Source organism: Theropithecus gelada, chromosome 7a, assembly GCF_003255815.1.
Source record: "Theropithecus gelada isolate Dixy chromosome 7a, Tgel_1.0, whole genome shotgun sequence".
Taxonomy (NCBI): Eukaryota; Metazoa; Chordata; class Mammalia; order Primates; family Cercopithecidae; genus Theropithecus; species Theropithecus gelada.
The window spans coordinates 42741156-42763746 of NC_037674.1; the positions used below are offsets into that span (position 1 = coordinate 42741156).

The 22591-nt window shown below is 51.5% G+C and overlaps 1 protein-coding gene across 5 annotated transcripts in view; it reads left to right on the top strand.

The window, feature by feature from the left end:
* The window catches only part of SMAD3 (SMAD family member 3), a 129979-nt gene extending 108912 nt beyond the window's left edge, over positions 1 to 21067 (top strand). For all 5 annotated transcript variants that reach the window (XM_025390852.1, XM_025390851.1, XM_025390854.1 and 2 more), the window contains 4 exons: positions 7188 to 7400; positions 10657 to 10794; positions 13287 to 13431; positions 16347 to 21067. In XM_025390852.1, coding sequence (XP_025246637.1) covers positions 7188 to 7400; positions 10657 to 10794; positions 13287 to 13431; positions 16347 to 16470 — 620 coding nt within the window. In that variant the 3' untranslated portion in view covers positions 16471 to 21067. The remainder of the gene's footprint in view (positions 1 to 7187; positions 7401 to 10656; positions 10795 to 13286; positions 13432 to 16346) is intronic.
* The last annotated feature ends 1524 nt before the right edge of the window (positions 21068 to 22591 follow it).

The following is a 22591-nucleotide window of genomic DNA, read 5'->3' on the forward strand; positions in this document are numbered from 1 at the left end:
TGGGTTTGGGGTAGAAGATGGTGGTGGGTTGCCTGTGCTTAGGAAAGCAGCTGGCGCTGGAGGTGCAGATTTGGAAACCATTAACATATGTGGCAGCCTTTCCCATAGCGGGGCCTGAGAGAAGGGATTTGGTGGTTAAATGAGTGTGGAAAGCCTGTATTGTGGCCCCTCCTGCAGCCCCCACTCAGGAGGGACTCACATGGCCACGCTCTGAGGAGCCTGCAGAAGGAGGCCTGTCTGACCCAGTGTTCCTCCCATGCACTGATCGCTATTCCTGCACTTCTCTCTTAACACCCCACTGCCCATCCGTAGATCTCACTCTGCAAACACCAATAAAGTTTGGCTGAAGTCATGACAGTGGATGGATTTAGTGGAGAGGGCGACCCAGCTCAATATGGAAAGACAGCCAGAGACGCACTCAGGTCGGGGGGTTCCTTGGGGAAGGCTGAGGTCAGGGGGATGATGGGGTCACCGCAGCTCAGAGGGGAGGGAAGCCCTGAAGGACGGTGGCCACAAGCAGGCCCTGCAGAGATGCAAAATGAGATTTAAGAAGCGGCCTTGGATTTGGCATCAGGGGTTCAAGGGGGAGCCTTTAGGGAGCAGTGTGTGGGAGGGGAGGGGCTGCAGTAGTCAGCAGTACACTGAAGGGCAAGTAACAGGTGGGGAGCGGAGGCACCCAGCAGCGCAGCCTTTGCACTGACTCAGAGTCAGTGAGTCCCAAATCCTAGGATGGAGGCAAGCACACAGGGAGCTCTTCCTAGGAGAAAATGGGGACATCTGAGGACATCTGATTATTTCTTTTAAAGAGATTATTATGAAATTACTGTGCAAAAAGAAAGAAAGCAGAGGACATCTGGTTTCTCCTTTCATTTCCTCTGCACTCCAGGCGTTAGCTCCAGGGCTCAGATCTGGGGAAGGTTGAGCCTCTTGCCCCAGCAAAGCCACTTCTGGTAATTACGGGGCAGGGACTCCTGGTTGAGACCGGGCTCAGCATCCTGCCCCAGGCAGGCTCTCGGAGACCCTGGGACCGTTGTTTGCAGGGCAGGGGATACGAGCAGGTGATGTTCCTGTTATTACGCAGCGTGCTGGGTGAGTCACCGGGAATTTCCTAGGCATTTAAGGCGGAAGGATTGGGGTAAGTGGAGGGGAAGGAGGAGGCAGGTGGAGAGAGGAAAAAGGTAGTGAGCTGGCTTGTGCCCGGTGAGTAAGTTGTTCCCTGTCTTAAAGTGAGACAATTAGGGCGGAGCCGTGACTGAGGAAAATAATGTACCAGGGAGAGCCCTGGGGGAGCAGTTGAGCTGCAGTTAAAGGAGGCGATGGCTTCCCAGAGTGCCAGTGCCAGGAGAGAGAAGCGGGGATGGGGCAGCTTGGAGTGAGAGGGACAGGGCAGCTTGGAGGTGGCTGATGCCGGATGCAGTGCTTCAGACTGAAAGGTGGTCATGTGCTGTGAATTGCCTTCTAGATTGTGTAGAGTAGGATGATGGGATGTTTCTTGAGCTTGGATCCAAGGCAGCGTCTCCTGTTGACATAGTTCTCCCTCCCTACTGCCCCTTCCTCAGGCAGCTTGCCCGAGAGTTGAGGATTCTTAGGTTATTTCTACCAAAGGAAGGACCCTCCCCGAGGCTGGCCAGCAGAGAATGGGTGCCACTTTGCGCTGGCCTAGTTGCACCTCTGCTGGGACGGTGTGAATTGGGGGTGAGTCGCCCAGTGAGTCAGGGTTAGGATTCTGGGTGAGATTCCGCGCTGACAGGCCCAGCTTCCCCTCTGCTTCATGAGCCCCTGTGCTCATGTGTGAGCCCCTGTGTGGGGGCAGGGCAGCCCGAAGACCACTGGCCCTGAGCGTGGACAGCGGCCGGGGCCCAGGCCCAACCCAGTTCCAGGTATCTTCATGCTGCTGCCCAAGGCTCTTCTACAAGGCAACCTCTGGCTCCAGTCTTCCCCACACTTGTGAAATCACAGGCAGGCGACATAATGACAGGAAGTCAGCTGCAGGCTCCGTCTTCACACTCCCGTGGGCCCGGTTTTTAGACTTTGCCACTGTTCCTGGTTGCAGTAACTTCCTGGTTCATAAGCTAAAAGGGCATGGGGGTCTCTGTGCAGCCTGGTTTGGTGTTTTAGTCCTTAGATACATAGATTGGAATTAGTGCCCTGGGTGCTGGGACACAGCTGGCGTGGGCTCACAGAGACCTCACCCTCTAGCACAGGAGACTCAGGTACACAGTTTCTGGGACACAAGGCTAATTCTGCATTGAGGCAGTGAGAGAGTATTTCACAGCCACATGAGCTGGGCCTTAAAGATCGCGTCCCTGCAGAGGAGGGGGATGGGCAGTCCAGGCAGAGGACCCAGGCAGGACTGAGAAGTGGCGGATGGGGAACATGGGAACCGGAGTGTGAAATCTCCTAGAGTGAGGAAGAACTGCCTTCCGCAGGTGAGGTGGGCCCGGAGGAAACCAGTCCATTTCTGTTTTGACCTTTCATCTTGCAGCGGCGGTGCTCCTGGCCTTTGTCCGTTCCTTGCTTTCGATTTAGAGGAGAAAGTTAATTTCCCCCTCTTGCCTCCCCACCTTTTCCTTTACCGGATTTGAATCTCTTGCATGTGTTTTTAATAGGCATCCCTTAATCCAAGCGTTGCCTTCTGGGTTTTATTCTGTTTTCTTTTTCTTAAACAAAATGGAACGTCTGTGCCAGCTTGGAACAGGACTGAAAACTGAGGCCAGCCAATGTGTTAGGCTGGCAGGGGGCCAGCCATGGATTAAGTGCCCTATGGCACTCGAGAAGTCTGGCCGACACCACACTGGTGGGGGCAGGGGACCCACAACGGCTGGAGCTGGAGGTTCCTGCGTCTCCAACACGTCTGCACTGGGAAGAGAGATTAGCACAGACTCGAAGTCTGGCCGGGAGCGGGGCTGTTTGAAGGGAAGGCCGTGGGCACGTGCTGTTGTCTTCCACCCCAGTGTGCAGAATGCTCAGCCTAGAGGTGAAACTGCTGTTGATTGGGGTGTGTCACCTTACCCTCCCCGTAGTCCTTCTCCTAGAGGAGCCTTCTCTAGAACTGCTTCTGCATTTGTTGGTAAACCCTGGAAACCAGATCTTGCTTGCTTGCTTGCTTGCTTGATCAATTGATTGGTCGGGGGAGGGGTTGCTACCTCCCCCTGAGAGATTTCTTTTAAGATTTAATGCCAGGACAAGCTTTGTTTACCCTGAGGAACTAGTAAGCATTGCCCATCCACCAACCAGAGCCATAGACCATATCATCTTCCCTTTTTGTCTTGTCTGCTAGGAAGCTCAGAGCCAAACTAGATGCTTTTGCAGTAACTATAACCTCATGGTTATCCCATTTATAGCCTTCTTCTTTCCAGAGTCCTTTTTGTTTCTCTGATAGGTAAGGATAAGTCCTTTGGGAAAGAAATGAGGGCATATTTAGTGTTCTGGGGTGTGTGTATGTGTGTGTGGCAGAGTCTTGCTCTGTCCTCCAGGCTGGAGTGCAGTGGCGTGATCTCGGCTCACTGCAACCGCTGTCTCCCAGGTTCAAGTGATTCTCCTGCCTCAGCCTCCAGAGTAGTTGGGATTACAGGTGCCCACTACCACACCCGGCTAATTTTTGTATCTTTCGTAGAGATGGGGTTTCACCATGTTGGCCAGGCTGGTCTCGAACTCCTGACCTCAAGTGATATGCCTGCCTTGGCGTCCCAAAGTGCTGGGATTACAGGCATGAGCCACTGCATCTGGTCTGTTTTTTGTTTGTTTGTTTTTTAAAGAAAAATGTGCCATTGAAGGCAGAACCCAGAGGTGGTGACCATACTTTCTGGTCTGCCACTCTTCTTGCACAAGTTTTGGGAGGAAGCAGCTGAGGTGTGGTGGGCAGGCGGGACCTAGAAAGGAGGGAAAGCACGGCTGGCTTTTAGTTGTTTGCAGAGAATAGAGAGTGCATGGCTGGGGTGCTGCTCCGGCTCAGTCCCGCTTCTGAACACAGGGCAGCTTGTCCAAACAGCACTCTCTGAAATGGCAGCCTGCAGACTTTGCCACTGGCCTGATTTCACTGCTCCCTCAAACAAGCGTCTTCCTAATGATGTGTCAGGTTCCTAGTGTCCGGGGTTTTCCACAACACTGTCCAGTGTGTGTCTGTGAGTTGCAGGGCTGTTTGGATAAGGGCTCAGATCTGCTTGGGAGGGCCTCTCGGCCTATGACCCGAAGCCTATCTTTGATTCTGAGGGTCCTTGAAGCCCACCCCTCCCCAGAGCATGGTTCCAGCACCATGCGATACAATGGGTGGCCTGCCAGCTTTTTCTTTTTTTCAATGGTGGGCTGGGTTGCTGTTCCTGGGAGCCTAGCTCTTTCTCTTCTGCCTGGAGTAAACCCAGAGAATGCTGGGCAGGGCTTTATGATTTCGGGGTGCGGACTCTGTTCTGTTCTACACACTGCTGAGTAAGTCAGAGCCAGCCAAAGCTATACGTTCAAGCCGACCTGTGCTGGAGAATGACCTCGGTGGTCAGCATTATTGTCTTCTAATGCACCAGAGTCGTTGTACGGACTGGAAAACTGAGGTTACAGAAGGAGGTCACGTCCCCAAGATCACACAGCAGGATCAGCAGAGCCTGCACTTGGGCAGTGGTGGCCAGCAGCACTGATACGTTGCCTGACCACTCTGAATGCTTGGGTTGCACTTGGATTTTTTTTTTTTTTTAACGTTTCCAAAGCAACATAGCTCACATTTTACTGACCACATTGTTTAGAATATAGCTTATCTCACTGGAATGTTGAAGCATCAAGCAAAGCCAGAGCCAGATGTGGCTGACGTGGCTCAGCCTCACCTCAGGGGCCAGGACACAAGCCACAGCTGCTCCCGGCCCTGTCCTTCCTCCCTTCCCCATTAAGTACTTTTGATGCCTTCATCCTTATCTTCCTTTGCTCCACCCCAGGAAGAGAGGAAAAGGTTAAGAATGCTTTGCCTCCATCTTGATGGTGATCAAGATAGGACCAGGCTGTTTTCAAGTTCATAGAATCCAGTTTTTATCATTGTGTTAACACCATGTGCTGAGTGCTTGATGCGCACCCCGCACTTCACATGAGTTATCTCTGTCTGTCTAGAAACAGCGCCGAGAGTAAAGAGGATGAGGCCCAGAGAGTGTAGCTGATTTGCTCGCAGTTGCACGTCTAGTCTGTGCCTGAGCCAAGACTGATCTCCAGTCTGTCTGGAGGATGGCTTGATAGCTTGTGTCCCATGATCCAGTTAAATATCTAGCACCGTTTTGCCCTCTAGAAGACATCTGGCAACATCCACAGCCTTCTTTTATTGCCACAATTTGAGAGGGTGGTATGGATGTATACTGCTAGCACCTAGTGGGCAGGGGTCAGAATGCTGGTAAACATCCTACAATCTACACACGCTCCCTCCCACCCACCCACCCAACAAAGAATTATCTGGCCCCAAATGTCAGTAGTGCTGAAGTTGAAAAACCTGACCTAGGGTGTCCTAACCCTCCAGCTGACACTTCCTGGGCGTGTGTGGAGTGCAGGGGTGTTACTGGCCTGCCCCTTCTCTGTTCGTGGTAGCATTCACCTTGCTTTTAGAAGGGATCATGTACCTAGACCCCATAAGGGGATCAGGGACACTTTGTCCTGCAGGCAACCAGACCCCTTCCTGTGGGCAGAACAGCTTCTGACTTTTCTCTCTTGGGCTTTACACACTTTCAGAAGGTCTAATGAGCAGGGGTGCCCCTGGTGGGTTCCCCCTCCTAGACGTTGCCTGGTATCCACTGAGCAGGGTTCTCAGGCCAGGGCGACGGCACGGGGAGCCTCTCCTGTTCCCCCTCAACAGAGCCCTGCGCTGAGGGTTAAAGTGAGGGAGGAGAGATGTCAGCCTGGGCCCTGGGACCTCATGGTTGAGTTGGACAGTCAGGATGCTCGCATAGAGGCACACCCTTAGTCACTGCGTGGCTCCAGGTATATTTAAGAGCCAGAAGGACTTCAGAGCCAGGCTGAAGCTTTGAGATGGAAGAGTGAGAATGAGCAGGGGACTCCCTGATGCTTCAGCAGATGGATGGGATTCAGGTAGGCATCAAGCAGAGCGTGGCAGGCCAAGGGCTCGTGCCCAGCAGTCAGTTCAGCACAGAGAAGCAGCTGGAAGTGGTTGGCCCAGGGCGCAGGGCAGTCCTGGTCCAGAGGCTGTGGCATCGGTGTGAGTGGGAATTCCGAGGGCCCGGCCAAGGGCTGAGAGTATGGACCTGGAGATGCTGCAGAGGCGTGCAGTAGGAGGGCACAGTGCCAGGGCCGCTGGGCTGGGGCAAGAGGAGGGCAAGGAGGCCCCAGGAAATGGAAGGCTGGGATCCATTTCCAGTGTAAGGAGAAGCTGCCATTTACTCTTCTGAGAAAGAACCAGCCCCTCGCAGGATGGCAGTTTTGCTTTGAGGAGCCCCATATGGAGACTACACAGACAACTGGGACAAATCCAGATTTTCTTTCAGATGGGTTTGTGTCCCAGCCACCCCAGCAGCCGGCATGTAGATAAGTGTGGAAAATGGTTTCTGTGATAAGAGGCAGGGCTCCAGGCTCAGTCTGCGGACGATCCTGGTGTGTCCACTGCGCTGACACGGGGCCCTATTGGGAGCCCACTCGGCTGCTGCAGGCTTGGAAGCTGCTGCTCCACAGGCTGGGAGTTTGCCCCCAGGGCTGTGCAGAGCCAAAACCTGAAAGCCCTTTTAGGGGCAGGATTAATTACTTGCAAGAGAACCTTGCAAGAGAGGCTGAGAGGTGACTGTGCGGGAGGTGTGGACTGCCCCACAGTGGGCACACTGCAGTGGCTGTCCCAGGTTCATCCAGGTACTGGGTGGCCCCTGGTCCTCTTCAGGTTTGGCCCAGCCCCTGCTTGAAGACTCCTTCCATCCAGTCAAGGCCAAGCAGGCGGGGCAGGGCCTCTGTGAGCTTAAAAAAAAAAAAAAAAAGAAATCAATGGCCCTTTACACACACAGCGTGGCAAGGCTGACGGAATCTCCTCCGGACACCTGAGCATCTTGTTCTGGTGGGTGCTGCCAGTTTTATACGATAAAAGGCACCGGGTGGGGAGATTATTAATCCCTCTGAAATGTGGGAAAATGGTTTTCCAGAGCATCCATGGGACCCCATCGAGGGAGCAGGGAGCATGGGGCTTGGGGCGCCCACTGACCCAGTAGCCCGCCCTGTGTCCACAGACCTGCAGCCAGTTACCTACTGCGAGCCGGCCTTCTGGTGCTCCATCTCCTACTACGAGCTGAACCAGCGCGTCGGGGAGACGTTCCACGCCTCGCAGCCATCCATGACTGTGGACGGCTTCACCGACCCCTCCAATTCGGAGCGCTTCTGCCTAGGGCTGCTCTCCAACGTCAACAGGAATGCAGCAGTGGAACTGACGCGGAGACATATCGGTATGGGGTGGCTCCATTCCCCGCCCCCAACCCTGCCCCTGCCACTCTATCGCGCCCCCAGCCCCAGGCCCAAACACACAGCCTCTGCAGGGAACCTTGCCTCCATCCTTAGCTGTGCTCTGCCTCCTGCTGGGCACGGGGGAAGACTCACCGCCCCAGCAAGGCCCCCACATTCCCTGTTGCCCTGTTTAGGGGCCAGACAGGTAGTGTTCAGGCCACTTAATCATTCCCACTCAAAGATACAATCTCAGAAAATCTGGAAGCCACAGAGGAAAATACTTAAGGGATCGAGAAGGGAATGTCTATGAGAAAGGCAACATATGAAATCTTTTTTTTTTTTTTTTGAGACGGAGTTTCACTCTATCCAGGCTGGAGTGCAATGGCACAATCTCAGCTCACTGCAACCTCTGCCTCCCGGGTTCAAGCGATTCTCCTGCCTCAGCCTCTCAAGTAGCTGGGATTACAGGCACCCAACCACCACGCCTGGCTAATTTTTATATTTTTAGTAGAGACGGGGTTTCTCCATGTTGGCCAGGCTGGTCTCGAACTCTTGACCTCAGGTGATCCACCTGCCTTGGCCTCCCAAAGTGCTGGAATTAGAGGCGTGAGCCACCGAGCCCGGCTGAAATCCTGTTAATAAAAAGAGTTTGAAAGTGCAGATGGATAGGTTGATAAGTAGGCAGTCGCTGTTGGAAGAGTGATCTTTTCTTATTTTCATGTATCATTATTCTAGACAATTTAGAAAAGGTAGAAAAGAATTGTCCACCATCCAAACACCACTACTGTGAACCTTCTGCCTTCGAGCCCGCAGAACATAAGTAAAAGATGACTCTGTGAGTTTAAGGAAGATGAAGCTGTGTTACGTATCGCTTGGTTTGCTTATGAAATTATCATGCTTAGAGGATTTTACCATCCAGAACACAACTGTGAGAACTTAGAAGGGCTGTGGAGAGATGGCAGAGTGACGTTTTCTCAGACCTCGTCCTGGAGCCCCAAGGGTTGGCGAAGGGTTCCTGGGGCAAATTCAGGAGCTGGGCAGGTTAGCAAAGGGAAGCCTGGCCCCACGTGAACCAGGGCACCTCTGCATTCGCTTGCTTTATATCTCGGGCTCTCACAGAAGCCTTCGTTTGAAGAGAGGATTGATTCTGTAGTGAAGAGAAGAAAAGTTTGGAGGCCACAGGCTTAGGTCTGTGCTGTCATTTTCTAGGAGAGGGGCCTGATGTCTAGGGGTGGGGAAGGGTAGGGAATGGCTCTCAGAGACCTCATTGTCAGTGACAGACAGCCCCCACTACCAGACCCGTTCTCCCCATTTTGCTTTTTGTCTTTTACTTCAAAAAAGATACTTATTCTGGGTGGCATCCCACTGTTGGATTGATTGATTTACAGATAGGGTCTTGCTATGTTGCCCAGGCCCAGTCTCAAACTCCTGGGCTCAAGCCATCCTCCCATCTCAGCCTCCTGATTAGCTGGGATAATAGGCATACACCACTGCAACTGGCTTTTTTCTATATTTTATTAAATATATATATATATATGTATATATATATTTACTTACATATATATATATATGATTTTTGTTTGTTTTTTGTGAGGGGAGACCAAGTCTCACTCTTGACCCCCAGGCTGGAGTGTGATGGCATGATCTCGGTTCACTGCAACCTCCACCTCCCAGGTCCAAGTGATTCTCCTGCCTCAGCCTCCTGAGTAGCTGAGATTACAGGCACGCACCACCACACCCGGCTAATTTTGTGTATTTTTAATAGAGATGGGGATTCATCATGTTGGCCAGGCTAGTCTCGAACTCCTGACCTCAGGTGATCTGCCTGCCTCAGCCTCCCAAAGTAGTGGGATTACAGGTGGAAGCCACCATGCCCGGCCTATTTTTTTGTTACTGAAATGAAACAAACATTTTTGGTCTGGGTCTTCACATCCCCACCTCTGCCTCCTGCTCTTACTGACATGATACAGTTGTGGACAGCCAGGAAGGCATCCCTCCTGTGGACTCTGAGCTAACCAGCACCCTGCAGAACTAAAGCCAGGAAAAATGGGGAGTGGTTGGAGGAAGGGGACAGTAGTGGGAATAGGAGGCAGGACAGGGGACATCCAGTGATGCATGGGTCGTTCACCTGGTGTTCATCCCACCTGACGCTGGGCCTGTAACACCTAGCTCCACGTTCTGACCTCTGAGCTTCTTCCCCAGTAATGGAACAGAGACTTTCCCAGGCGGGAGAAGGAACCATCCCCTGGCCAAGCAAAGAGCTCATTGTCAGAGTTTACGTAACTGTTCGAGTTGCAGAGCCAATTTAAAAATAATTTCTGTCCATCTGGAGTGGATTTAAGAGATGAAAGAAAAGTAAATGATATAAACCTCTGGAATGTTTTAGAAAAATGCATTGAGGGTAGAAAAAAATATGGGGTAGCATTAAGCCATCCCTGCAATAAAGGGCTCCTCGGGGTGTCTGCTGCGCCAGAAGGAGCCCTGCAGGTTTACTCAATGAATCTCTGAATCTTGGAGTGTGAAGAGACCAGATAGTAGTGGGGTAGTAGTAGCAGTAGCAGCAAGAAAAGCTGACACTTACAGGCACTTACTCTGTGTTGCACAGTAATCCTGCAAGGGTAGGCGTTATCATTCCCATTTTCTCTTTTTTTTTTTTTTTTTGAGTTAGGGTCTCACTCTGTCTCTCAGGCTGGAGTGCAGTGGCATGATGGGAGCTCGCTGCAGTCTTGAACCCCTGGGCTCAAGCAATCCACCCACCTCAGCCTCCCAAGCAGCTAGGACTACAGGGATATGCCACTATGCCCAGCTAATTTTTAAAAAATATTTTTGTAGAGATGAAGTCTCATTACGTTGCCCAGGCTGGCCTTGAACTCCTGGCCTTAAGTGATCCTCCCACCTTGCCCTCCTAAAGCTCTGGAATTAACAGGTGTGAGCCACCGTGCCCAGCCCCCATCCCTATCGTAGAGACAGACGAAGGCTCAGAGGGTGAATAACTTGACTGAGGCTCACACCTGCTCAGTGGCAAAGGCTGTCACTGAGACCTATCCTGTGTGCCCATGTCTTGTCATTTGCCTCCCTTGGCTTTAGGAATCCAGCATTGCCCATTTCTCCTCCTTGAGGCTTGGGCTTTGGGGCCCGTTTGCCTGGGGAAGCTGTCAGTCACTGGGAGCAGCCCTGCAGCTCTGCATCCTTTGCAAGCCTCAGGGCCATTGTGTATGAGCAAAGGCACCCCGTCCAGTCTAACCTGAATCTCTGTAGGAAGAGGCGTGCGGCTCTACTACATCGGAGGGGAGGTCTTCGCAGAGTGCCTCAGTGACAGCGCTATTTTTGTCCAGTCTCCCAACTGTAACCAGCGCTATGGCTGGCACCCGGCCACTGTCTGCAAGATCCCACCAGGTAAGCCAGCCACACAGGCACCCCTGCCTTGAGGTCCCTCTCCAAGTGCATGCCTGGGATGCTGGAGAGAGTCCACGTTTCTCACCTTTTCTGCTCACTGGTGATTGCGTTTTCAATCTGGAGGTGATTCGATTGGGTTTTCTCTATGCCCACAGATCTAACTGTGCTTTCCCTGAACCTCCAGGGAGCAGATGTAGCATCTGATGGGTCTGCCTTTAACCATGGGTACCTGCCTGTTGCCCTGTGTGTAGATGCTCAGGCAGTGTGGCTTCCTTTCTTCACTCATTCATTGTACTAACAGCATGCAGGGCTCCGTGCCAGGTGCTGTAGGGGATGAAGAGGTAGATGGGGCCCTGCTCTGCTCCCACAGACCTTACAAACCTGCAGAGCGCAGAAGACAAAGACACGGATGAGTTCAGTATAAGGGAGGGGTGCCAAGCACCAAGCCAGCAGCCCAGGTAGAGAGAAGGCCCATTTAGCTGTCGGGGTGGATCAGGGAAGTCTTCATGGAGGAGAAGCATCTGGATCCTGAAGGATAGGTAGGCACTAGGCACAGGGAGGGCTTTCTAGACAGGGGGAACAGGCCAGGCAAAGGCCCTGAGGTGATGGGGGGCAGGACATGGATGGGTAGCTCTCTGGCTGGAGGAGGGCCACGTATGAGACGGTCAGGGGAAATGTTTCAAAAGCACAAAGCATGAGGCCGTGGAAGGACAGCAGAGTTTGACTCTAGGGAACTGCTGAGGGTTTTCTGAGTGAGTCTGAAGATGCCACCTGTACCCCAAGAAGAGGTGTCAGGCTGCACCCCCGAGAGTGGTTTGGACAGGGCCATGCCTGGACAGCAAGATCAGGCAGGTGGCTGATCCCGTCTAAGGCCTCTTTCCTCAGGAAACCAAGGCAGAAAGCCCCAGCCAAAGCCCACTTTTCACAGGACCTGCAGCCACTGTGCCGGCAGCCCGCGGAACGTGGCCTGTGACAGGCTAGTGGAGCAGGTAGCCTGGCCGGGCCATTGCCTGTGACATGTGTGTGGCATGCCCTTTCCTGCCCACTGAGCAGCAGATGGCAGTGGAGAAGTGGTGGACCACGGGCAGGGAAACTTTAGAATGCAGAAAGTCTGAAATGGTAATAGCGCATCAGGTTTCCAGAGCATTTTGTGGTTGCATTTACAGAGTACATTCCGATCTTTGACCTCATTTAGTCCTCTCTAGTTATTCTCTGGCTCTATAAGTAAGGAGACGCTTTGAGAGACAAGTTCAGAGAGTTTCAGCCATCTGCCCAAGGACACACAGCTAGTAAGTGACCAAGCCAGGATGGGGCCTAGGGCTGATGGACTCTCAAGTCTGGTGCTCTTCTGCTTCTTGACCCTGCTGGGGGTCAGGGCCCAGGTTCAGCCCTGTTCCACCACCCTTGTCCTTGGAGAGAATGAGAAGAGGAAGCTCAGTGACGCTCTTGGCCTTCTGCCTCCTCCATTCCCCGGCCCCACCCCCATCTTTTGGGTGAGGGCTGAGTTGGCTCTGGTGGTGTTTGTCAGCTCATAGAATGTCAGAGCTGGAAGGACCTCTGAGGCCAGCCCCTCATTATACAGAGACACAGGGTCCCCAGGAGAAAGCGACCAGCTCAGAGTCACACAGCAAGAACAGGAGCCTGCTGTTGGCTCATTCATAAGCGTCACCGCAGCTCACCTTTTGGCTATTTCCGGCATGTGCTTTTGTCTTTATTTTTCTGGTTGACACATTCCTGGCACTCAGGCAGTAAGACTTCAAACAACGTTTATTTTAAACTTTATTTGTGACTGTCTTTAGTTTTACTGTCTGGAGAATTAGATGCACACCTTCACTTAGCTGTGAATGTCACCTCCACCCCGCCTGGTGCCCAGAGGCCAAACTGTGGCCCAGATCTCTCCTTCCCTCCTAGCCCCAGCACCAGGTGTATTCATCAGAGGAGCCCAGGTGGAGGGTGCCCTGGGCCCTCCGCCGAGCTTCCTGTGGGGATGGCAGGCCCAGTAGCCTTTCAGCCAGCCCGTCTCTGCTGGCACTGCCTGCTGTGGAACAGCCAGAGCTCCTGTTCCTAGGTGGGCGACCAGACCCCACACAGCATGGGCAACCTGGTCCAGGTCCCTTATCTCTCTGTCCCCTGGCCTGTTTGCCCAGGGCAAGGCCCCCTCTCCACACCATCTCCCTAGTCTCGGAAGCCCACTTTGCAGACTTCTCCCCGCTCTGGGAGTCGGAGCTTGTGGGCCAGCCTTCCACCTCCCCTTGCAGGTATGTCAGCGGCACCTCCCAGTGAGGAGGCGGGTTCAAGGGGAGGGACTGAGTCGGCCTTCCCTTTGCGTGGTGCTGAGCGTGGAGTGTGTGGCAAATGCATCACACACCATGTGTCCCTGGAGCTGTATAAATGAGGCTGGTCTAGGGGGTCCAGGACTTGCTTTATCCAGGAGGGGAGCAACAGACCTGGCCACTTTCATCCCCACAGCCCCGTTTCTGTGTTTTTGCCAGGATGCAACCTGAAGATCTTCAACAACCAGGAGTTTGCTGCCCTCCTGGCCCAGTCCGTCAACCAGGGCTTTGAGGCTGTCTACCAGTTGACCCGAATGTGTACCATCCGCATGAGCTTCGTCAAAGGCTGGGGAGCGGAGTACAGGTCGGTTACGGGTGCTGCCTACATCAGGGGCCCCAACTCCAGGTGACTCTGGACAGCAGAGCAGGCGGGGCTCCTCAGAGATGAGCGAGGCCAGCCCTGGCATCAAGAGCAGAGAGACCAAAGATCAGAGAGAGCCCAGGGCCTGGCAGGCAGGAGGGGCTGGGCCAGCAGCAAGGATGAGGAATTGCAGAGCGATGTTTGCTGGCACCGAACAGCTGCAGGCACTGTAAACACACGCTCCCTCTTATCCTCATCCCAGCCCTGGGTGGGGCTGCCGGCATCATCCGGATAGATGAGAGAACTGAGGCCCAGGGAGGAAGAGTGGCTTGCCTGCAGTCACACGGGTAGAAGAGCTGTGTCTAGAACTCTGCCCTCTCGGCTTCTTCCTTACTCTTCATTTTAGGCACATGGCTTTAGGATGACCCTCTTCAGGAAGTTAGGTCTTCAGCTCATTGTTCTTTCCTCCTCTGTTGCTCCATTTCTGACTCAGGGACCCCTGGTGATGCTGAGGAGCCCAGGATATTAAAACTTGAGAGTCAGGGAAGGGAGGAAGAGATTTGGGTAGTTATAAAGGAACAAAATTTTCTCGCTGAGAAATGACTTTTTTAGAGTCCTAGATACTGGTTTCTTTTCTGTTTTTCTTTCTTTCTTTTTTTTTTTTTTTTTGAGATGGCGTCTCCCTCTGTCACCCAAGCTGAAGTACAGTGGCGCCATCTCGGCTCACTGCAATCTCTGCCTCTGGGACATGCCTCAGCCTCCCAAGTAGCTGGGACTACGGGTGCGTGCTACCACGCCCGGCTAATTTTTTGTATTTTAGTAGAGACCACCATGTTGCCCAGGGTGGTCTAGAACTCCTCAGCTCAGGTGACCCACCTGCCTCGGCCTCCCAAAGTGTTGGTACAGGTGTGAACCACCGTACCCGGCCCTAGATACTGGTTTAAACATGGCCCTGATGTAGTCAGGCCTACCTGGTCGGCTTGGGTTCAATCTCTCAGGCCATCCTGCTTTGGGTTTAGAAAATCCAGTCCCTTTTCTTTCCACTCACGGACAAAAGTTTGCTGAGAGGCAGGGCTGTGTGCCCCCACCTTCTGCTCCACACTCCCCACTGCCAGCCGCCAGCTCCTGCGGCAGATGCAGGGGTGCCCACACGTCAGCTCGAGCCAGTGCCTTGCAAGCTACTCTCCCCTTTTCTTCATTTTTCCAGATGTTTGGAATCCATTTTGTTTTGCAGTCATGCTGCACCCAGGCCAAACCCATTTCAATATTGGCCTTGGGCCACCGTTTGTAATGAAATCCAGATGAGCATGACTTATGGAAAGTCAGATTCTCATTAGAGGATTTCGTCCTGTAAAATCCTCCTCTTCCACTTACCGTATTTTAGCTGCTGTTCTTCTGTGTCTGCCCCAGGGTGTCAGGGAACATAGCCCCTTGGTCTCTGGGGTGTCTCTGAAATTCAGGAGTGACCAGTGAAGCAATCAAAGTGGTCAGACCTCAAAAGAACTTACCTATGTTATGGCCTAAAGAGATCAGCCCAGGCCCAAAGGTCCAGCCAGAGAGATGTTTTAAGCAATCTTTTAGCCCTGGCTTAGATCATTTAGGGAACAGGAGTGAAAGGTTAGAAAATTAAGCTCTTTTTACTGGAGAAGGGAAATATTTAAAGATGGACTGCAGTGGAGAAGAGCAAGGGGATGTCCATTTGCTCTTCTTATACCAGACTGTAGTCGAGAGGGCCACATTCAAGTACCCTCACTCATGCAGACACCCCAGGGTTTGTCTGCAGGCCCATTTCTGAACCTCCCTGCTACACAAGCAAAGTAGAGGCCAAGCAAGGAGGGCGGTGCCCTCAAGACAGCAGCCCTGTTCCTGGTGTGGCATTGCAGCTCTCCCGCTCCAAGTGCTAGGAAGAGGCTCTTTGGTGGCAGAGCCTTTCCCTGGGGACACTATCACCGTGCGGGATGTCCTGCCAGCACACCCAGTCCTCTGCGGCCCACCGCGTCACCGCTGCCTGGCAGGACTGCACAGCAGCCTGACGGGCGGGCGCGGCCCCTTCCCAGAACAGCCTTGTCGTCCTCCTGCCTCTTGGGCCAAGGAGAGTAAGGTTTCAGCTCTTCTCTCTGTGCGGTGGCTGAAAGCAGGGCCCAGGGCCCACACCTCTCACCTCCAGCTGGCACCAGCGGCTCCAGCCTCAGCAGATAGCCTTTGCTCAGTGGAGGCCTTTGGGAGCCTGCCTGCAAGCTGCGTCATCAACCAGCCTGAATTTAGACAAAGTGCTTTGGGGAAAAGAAACGTGTGGTGTGCCTTGGTTTTTTCCAGTAATTGTTCCATGGCTCGCTCTGCTTGTAAGATTTTCCAAAATAAGGCCGTAGATGAGAATTATATCAGCACATTGGGAACCGAAGGCATGCGGACACTGTTGGCGCTTTGTAAAAAACACCCCTCAATCAGACAGACACACGTCATCGTGGCCTGCTGGGGCTGTGCCCGGATTTGGAGATAGGGGAGCGGCACGTGCCCATTTGGTACAGATGGGAGCCAGGAAGCCCTTTGCTCAGGATGGTGGGCTCTTCTATTAGGGGGCCTGTTACAGTAACTGGTGGGCCTCTGGGTGCCCTGCAATTGACTTTGCGTATTTAACTCTTTGCCGTTGACTTTACATGTTTAACTCTTTAAAGCTGACTTCCTTCCCCCTCGAGAGAACTTAATTTACCTGAAGTCCTCCCTGGGTGGAGGAGTGTGGCCTGGTAGTTTCAGCAAGTTACTGGTACCGCTTCTAGGACAGCGTCTCACAAGGTAGTCTCTCTCTCTGGCTTTGGGAAGATGAGTGTCACCAAAGCAGAAGAAGTTTTCTGACTTGTGTAGCCCCCTGGAGATGTTTTTAAGTCCCCCCGCCCAACCCCTTTCCCTGTTTCTTACAGGAGACAGACTGTGACCAGTACCCCCTGCTGGATCGAGCTGCACCTGAATGGGCCTTTGCAGTGGCTTGACAAGGTCCTCACCCAGATGGGCTCCCCAAGCATCCGCTGTTCCAGTGTGTCTTAGAGACATTAAGTGTGGTAGGGGAGGGCGGGCTTGGGGGAAATGGCCATGCAGGAGGTGGAGAAAATTGGAACTCAACTCATTGTTGTCAAGGAAGAAGAAATCTTTCTCCCTCAACTGAAGGGGTGCACCTACCTGTTTTCGGAAACACACGAGCAAACCCAGAGGTGGATGTTATGAACAGCTGTGTCTGCCAAACACATTTACCCTTTGGCCCCCCTTTGAAGGGCAGGAAATGGCGTCTGCTCTGGTGGCTTAAGTGAGCAGAACAGGTAGTATTACACCACCGGTCCCCTCCCCCCAGGCTCCTTTTTTGAGTGACAGCTTTCTGGGCTGTCACGGTCCAACCAGAAACGCCCCTCTGTCTAGGACTGCAGTGTGGAGTTCACCTTGGAAGAGCGTTCTAGGTAGGAGGAGCCCGCAGGGGCCATGCGGACCTCACGCCCAGCTCTCTGATGTTTGTGACGGTGCCTCTTCCAATGAACATTCCCAGCCCAGCCCCAGCACTCCAGCAGACCCTGCCCCTCGTGAGCTGGATAGACTTGGGGTGGGGAGGGAGGGAGTTTGTCTGTCTCCCTCCCCTCTCAGAACGTACTGATTGGAAGGCGCGTGTTCAGCAGAACCTGCACACAGGACAGCGGGAAAAATTGATGAGCACCACCTCTTTAAAAACTCACATGCGTTTGTCCTTTTTCACTTTGAAAAGTTGGAAGGATCTGCTGAGGCCCAGTGCGTATGCAGTGTATAGTGTCTATTATCACATTAATCTCAAAGAGATTCGAATGATGGTAAGTGTCCTCATGAAGCAGGAGGCCCCTGTCGTGGGACGGCGTTTGGTCTCAGGCAGCACCGCACTGGGCGCGTCTCCAGTCATCTGTAAGAGCTCGCTCCAGATTCTGATGCATACGGCTATATTGGTTTATGTAGTCAGTTGCATTCATTAAATCAACTTTATCATATGCTCTTTTAAATGTTTGGTTGATATATTTTCTTTAAAAATCCTGGGCTGGCACATTGACTGGGAAACCTGAGTGAGACCCAGCAACTGCTTCTCTCCCTTCTCTCTCCTAAGGTGAAGCTTTTCCAGGTTTTGTTGAAGAGACAGCTGCCAGCACTTCTGCAAGCTGAAATTTACGGAAGCAAATTCACCAGAAGGGAAAACATCTCAGGCCGACATAGGCAAATGAAAAGGGCTATTAAAATATTTTTACACCTTTGCAAATTGCAGGCTTGGTTCAAAGAGGTCTGTCATCTTCCCCCTGGGATATAAGATGACCTAGCTCCCGGTAGAGGATCGTCAGTGACAACTATAGCAGTTGTATTGTGTAATAAGTACTGCTCCCAGCAGCAATTCGGGAGAAAACTAGCCTAAATGATTTCAACTGGAAAAAAAAAAGAGCCCTCTTCTTTTCCCAGCCTTTTGCAGAACACAATAGACAGAACCGCCACCTTCAATTGGTACTTTGTTCTTTGCTGCTGTTTTTGTATAAAATGACCTATCCCACATTTTTGCATGGATTTAAAATCAACGGACTTCCTATGGAAGTCCTGTTTTATTCCAGGCGAAGGGAAGAAAGTGTATACACTTTTGGCAGGGTATACACCTCAAATGTGATGAGATTTCTGATGTTGGAGGGAGATGGAGAGGTTTCCTGATGCCTCACCTGCAGGGTCCTGTGCCTCTGAATCGCTAGCCATGAGGTTTCCAGGTAGGACAGCTGCTCCCCAAGCCTCCTGAGGACACAGGAAGAGATGGAAGGAGCACCTTGACAGACTTGTGTGAGTCTTCTCGAAGGAGTATTGACTCAGAACCCAGAGACAACACAACACCCCTCACTTCCTCTGAGAGGGCCAAATACTGTGAGTCTGAAGTATGTGCCTGGTGTCGAAATGATCTGTGGCCTGTTGCTTACACAGGAAGCCCCCTGAACCTCCTGTACATGGGTTCATGTTCCCAGCCAGCTCTGAGACCCAGGACACAAATACTCCATTTTGGCTTCTGCTAGAGCAGTCATGGTTCCTCTCCTAAAAGCCACGGGCAGCAGTTTCCGAGGGCCTGCATTCTCCACCTGCTGCATGATTCTGTGAGGGCTTCCTGTAGCACACAGCCCTCTGGGTGCTTGGGAACTAGCTTCAGGCACAGCCCGATTCTGGTGATCCAGTGATCTGTGGAGTCTGTCTTATTCCAGGTGAAGGGGGGAGAAAAAGCCTATACTTTGGCAGGTTATGAACTTTGAATGTGATGAAATGACACATTTGGCTGCTTTTGGATAGTGTCTTAGAACCCTCATTGCTCAGACCTGAAGGCTACTTCCTTGGCCCTTTTTCTTTATAGACTAGACCATCAGAGGAGGATGTGTGGGATTGTAGGCAAACCCACCAGTGGCATACTGAAAATAAATTTGATCATACCTAAGAGGTTAGGAAATGGTGCCTTTCCCACCTTAGAGCGCTACATAGGTGCTTTGGGCATATGTAACATCAGTCTCCTTCCTTGAAGCCACAAGCTAGTTTTCTTAGTTTTAAAATCCTGTGGTATGAGTGGCATTTGTATATTAAAACACTTTTTTAAAGGACAGTTGAAAGGGGCAAGAGGAAACCAGGGCAGTTCTAGAGGAGTGTTGGTGACTGGATAGCAGTTTTAAGTGGCGTTCATCTAGGCAGCACGACCGTGTGTGTTGCCGCTGCCCTGGGCTCCCCGCCATGACATCTTCACCTTGCAGCTTGTGCTGAGACTGACCCAAGTGTAGCTAGCACTGGGACATAGATCCTTGTCTTCAGCACCTTCCAAGGAGCCAACTTTTATTCCCTTTCCTCTCTCCCCGCCCCACCTCGCTTCTTCCCAATTTAGTAACTTAGATCCTTCCAGCGCATACGTAGGTAGCTACCCCAGCCGGTTTGGATTACAGGCCTGTGCTGGAACATCATCTCAGTTGGCCACCTTCCTGGCAGGCTATAGACCTGACATTTTGAGACAAGCCTAGAGTCAGGAGCAGGGACTTTGACTCTTAGGAAGAGCACACATGAGGACAAGGCTGCTGGCAGACGTCTCCATTGTCCTTATGTTGTCTGTGTTGTATTTTCTTTTTTTTAATTGACCATGGTGATTATTTTTTTTAAACCATTGTTCATATACTGAAGTGAGCTATAGCACATTATCGTGTGCTTATTTTGTTTTATTTTTCTCCATCTCCCCTTGGCTTCCTAGAGTTTGGGCATATTCCAGGCTAAACGCTTTTACTGAAGACTACAGAAAGGTCTGAAGTAGTGTGTGCATGGCATGCACGTATGTGAGTAATCTGGGGAAGACGCAAAGATCTGTTTCATTCTTAGCCTCAGGCTCATGAGGGTCTCCACAGGGCCAGAGCTCAGGTTACACAACCACTCCTTCGTCCTCACAGGAGATGTAGGGAGAACAATCTGCAGGCTGCTTGTAGGACTGTTCACCAAGGGGAATACCAGCAGCAAGAGGGCACACGTTTAGCCCTGGACGCTGTTTCTTACTGTGTGACTTGGCTAGAGTTGGGAGTTCCCCCAAAACATACGTGTCCCCATTTTACCAGAACCAAACCTCAACACAGCAAAGCTGTACTGTCTTTATGTGGCAAAAATGTTTCCTTGTAGGCCCCTTTCAGGTAACAGTCTTCACAATGTGTTGCCATCACGGTTTAAGGAGCATCAGCAGCTTCTCAAGTGGGTAGGGAAAGCAGAAAAACGTACGCAAGAGGACATGGATCCAAAATGATGACGAAGCATCTCCCATGGGGAGGTGGTGGTGGGGAGATGATGGGCTAAACAGGCAACTTTTCAAAAACACAGCTATCATAGAAAAGAAACTTGCCTCATGTAAACTGGATTGAGAAATTCTCAGTGATTCTGTAATGGATTTTTTTTTTTTTTTTTTTTTTTAATGCAGAAGTAATGTATACTCTAGTATTCTGGTGTTTTTGTATTTATGTAATAATTTCTTAAAACCATTCAGACAGATAACTATTTAATTTTTTTAAGAAAGTTGGAAAGGTCTCTCCTCCCAAGGACAGTGGCTGGAAGAGTTGGGGCACAGCCAGTTCTGAATGTTGGTGGAGGGTGTAGTGGCTTTTTGGCTCAGCATCCAGAAACACCAAACCAGGCTGGCTAAACAAGTGGCCGCGTGTAGAAACAGGCAGCTCTGAGTCAGATCTGGGCCCTTCCACTAGGGTCCTCTGAACCAAGCCCCACTCCCTTGCTAGGGGTGAAAGCATTACAGAGAGAGAGAGCCGTCTATCCAAGAAGCCTTCACTCACCTTCACTGCTGCTGTTGCAACTCGGCTGTTCTGGACCCTTACTTTGGTGTGTGAGGGATGGGGAATAGAACATTGACTATGTTGATTACCTTCACTATTCAGCCAGCCTGACCTTTTAATAACTTTGTAAAAAGCATGTATGTATTTATAGTGTTTTAGATTTTTCTAACTTTTATATCTTAAAAGCAGAGCACCTGTTTAAGCATTGTACCCCTATTGTTAAAGATTTGTGTCCTTTCGTTCCCTCTCTTCCTCTTGTAAGTGCCCTTCTAATAAACTTGTCATGGAAAAGCTCCTGTGCCAGGAGCTCAGTCTGATTCTTGCTGTTGTCTGTAGGTGGAGAGAAGATTTAAAGGGGAGGCCCGAGGGGTCCCAGGGACTTCAGGGCTCAGGAGGACCAGAGGAAAATGTCTATAAGCCCAGATACACCTTGACCAATGATGTGCCAGGCCACATTCTGCCATGGTCCTCATGTAATATCCAGCTGCTCTCATTCACCAAGGGCAACACGCAGTGCCAGCAGGAGCCCCTGAGCCATCTGCACAAAGGTCAAGTTTCTCAATGGGTGTATCTCGCTGTTGCCCAAGCCTAAACACCATATGTGTCCCATCTATCTCTGCAGTGCCATTTTGTATTTTACTTCCTCTATACCCCAAGGCCTTTGGCAAATGACTGAATGCCACCAACCCAACCTCAAGCCCTGCCATCTCTTGCCTCTGCTAGTCCCTCCTAGCCTGATTCCTCCATATTGTCATGGTGTCTTAAATGCCACCAGATTTGTCTTCCCACAGGCATGGAGGTAACTTTAGCGTCACAAGTACCTTGGTTTCCACATCTTCCAGCTCAGATGACTGTTAGCACCTGTGAAAATTCATTTTGAATTCAAAACGCCCAAGGAGAAAGGGACTTCAAAGTTGTTTCTTTGGCTAAATCTTACACCGACCCCAGAAGATGTGGAGAAAGAAAAACATTGATTAAAATGTAAAATGTTGGCCAGGCGTGGTGGCTTAACGCCTGTAATTCCAGCACTTTGGGAGGCAGAGACAGGCAGATCACTTGGGGTCAGGAGTTCAAGACCAGCCTGGCCAACATGGCAGAACCCTGTCTTTACCAAAAAATACAAAAATTAGCCAGGTGTAGTGGTGCACGCCTGTAGTCCCAGCTACTTGGGAGGTTGAGATGGCAGAATCACTTGAACCCAGGAGGTGGAGGTTGCAGTGAACTGAGATCACACCACTGCATTCCAGCCTGGGCAACAGAGTGAGACACTGTCTCAAAAAAAAAAAAAAAAGTAAAATGCCTTTTGGTTTTTGAGAGTCTGAATAAGCAGCGTTTGGGGTAGAAGGATGAACTGGGTTGGAATAATCCTGTGGTGTGACCACATCTGCAGCAGTCCTCCTAAGGACCTCCCCAGCATCCAAACACCTCCCTCAACAGGAGGAGGCAGGTTGCAGTGTAAGGGCCCATGGATTTGGCCTCCGAGAACTGCATCAAATTCCTGCCTTTATGATGATTTGGTTGGTTCTTCCACCTTCCTACACCCTTAACAGCTTTCCTCAAGGGTTTACGTAGCCTGTAGTTCTCAACAGCTGACCCAAACCAGTCCTTTTAACCCAGCCTGTTCCTTGAGATGCATGACTTTAAATTCCAGCTATTTGTTAGACGTGATGCAAAACACAGCGCCCCCAAAGTGGATCATCTTCCCCCCTCACTTGAGCCAGCTCCCTTTTCTGCTTCCCCAGTTTTGATCAGCAGCCTCTTCCCTCCCATTTTCCAAGCCCGGAGCAGCTTGAGGAATGTCTTTTCCTTGCTCCCCATCACCTCTCTGCTGCGACCATCTC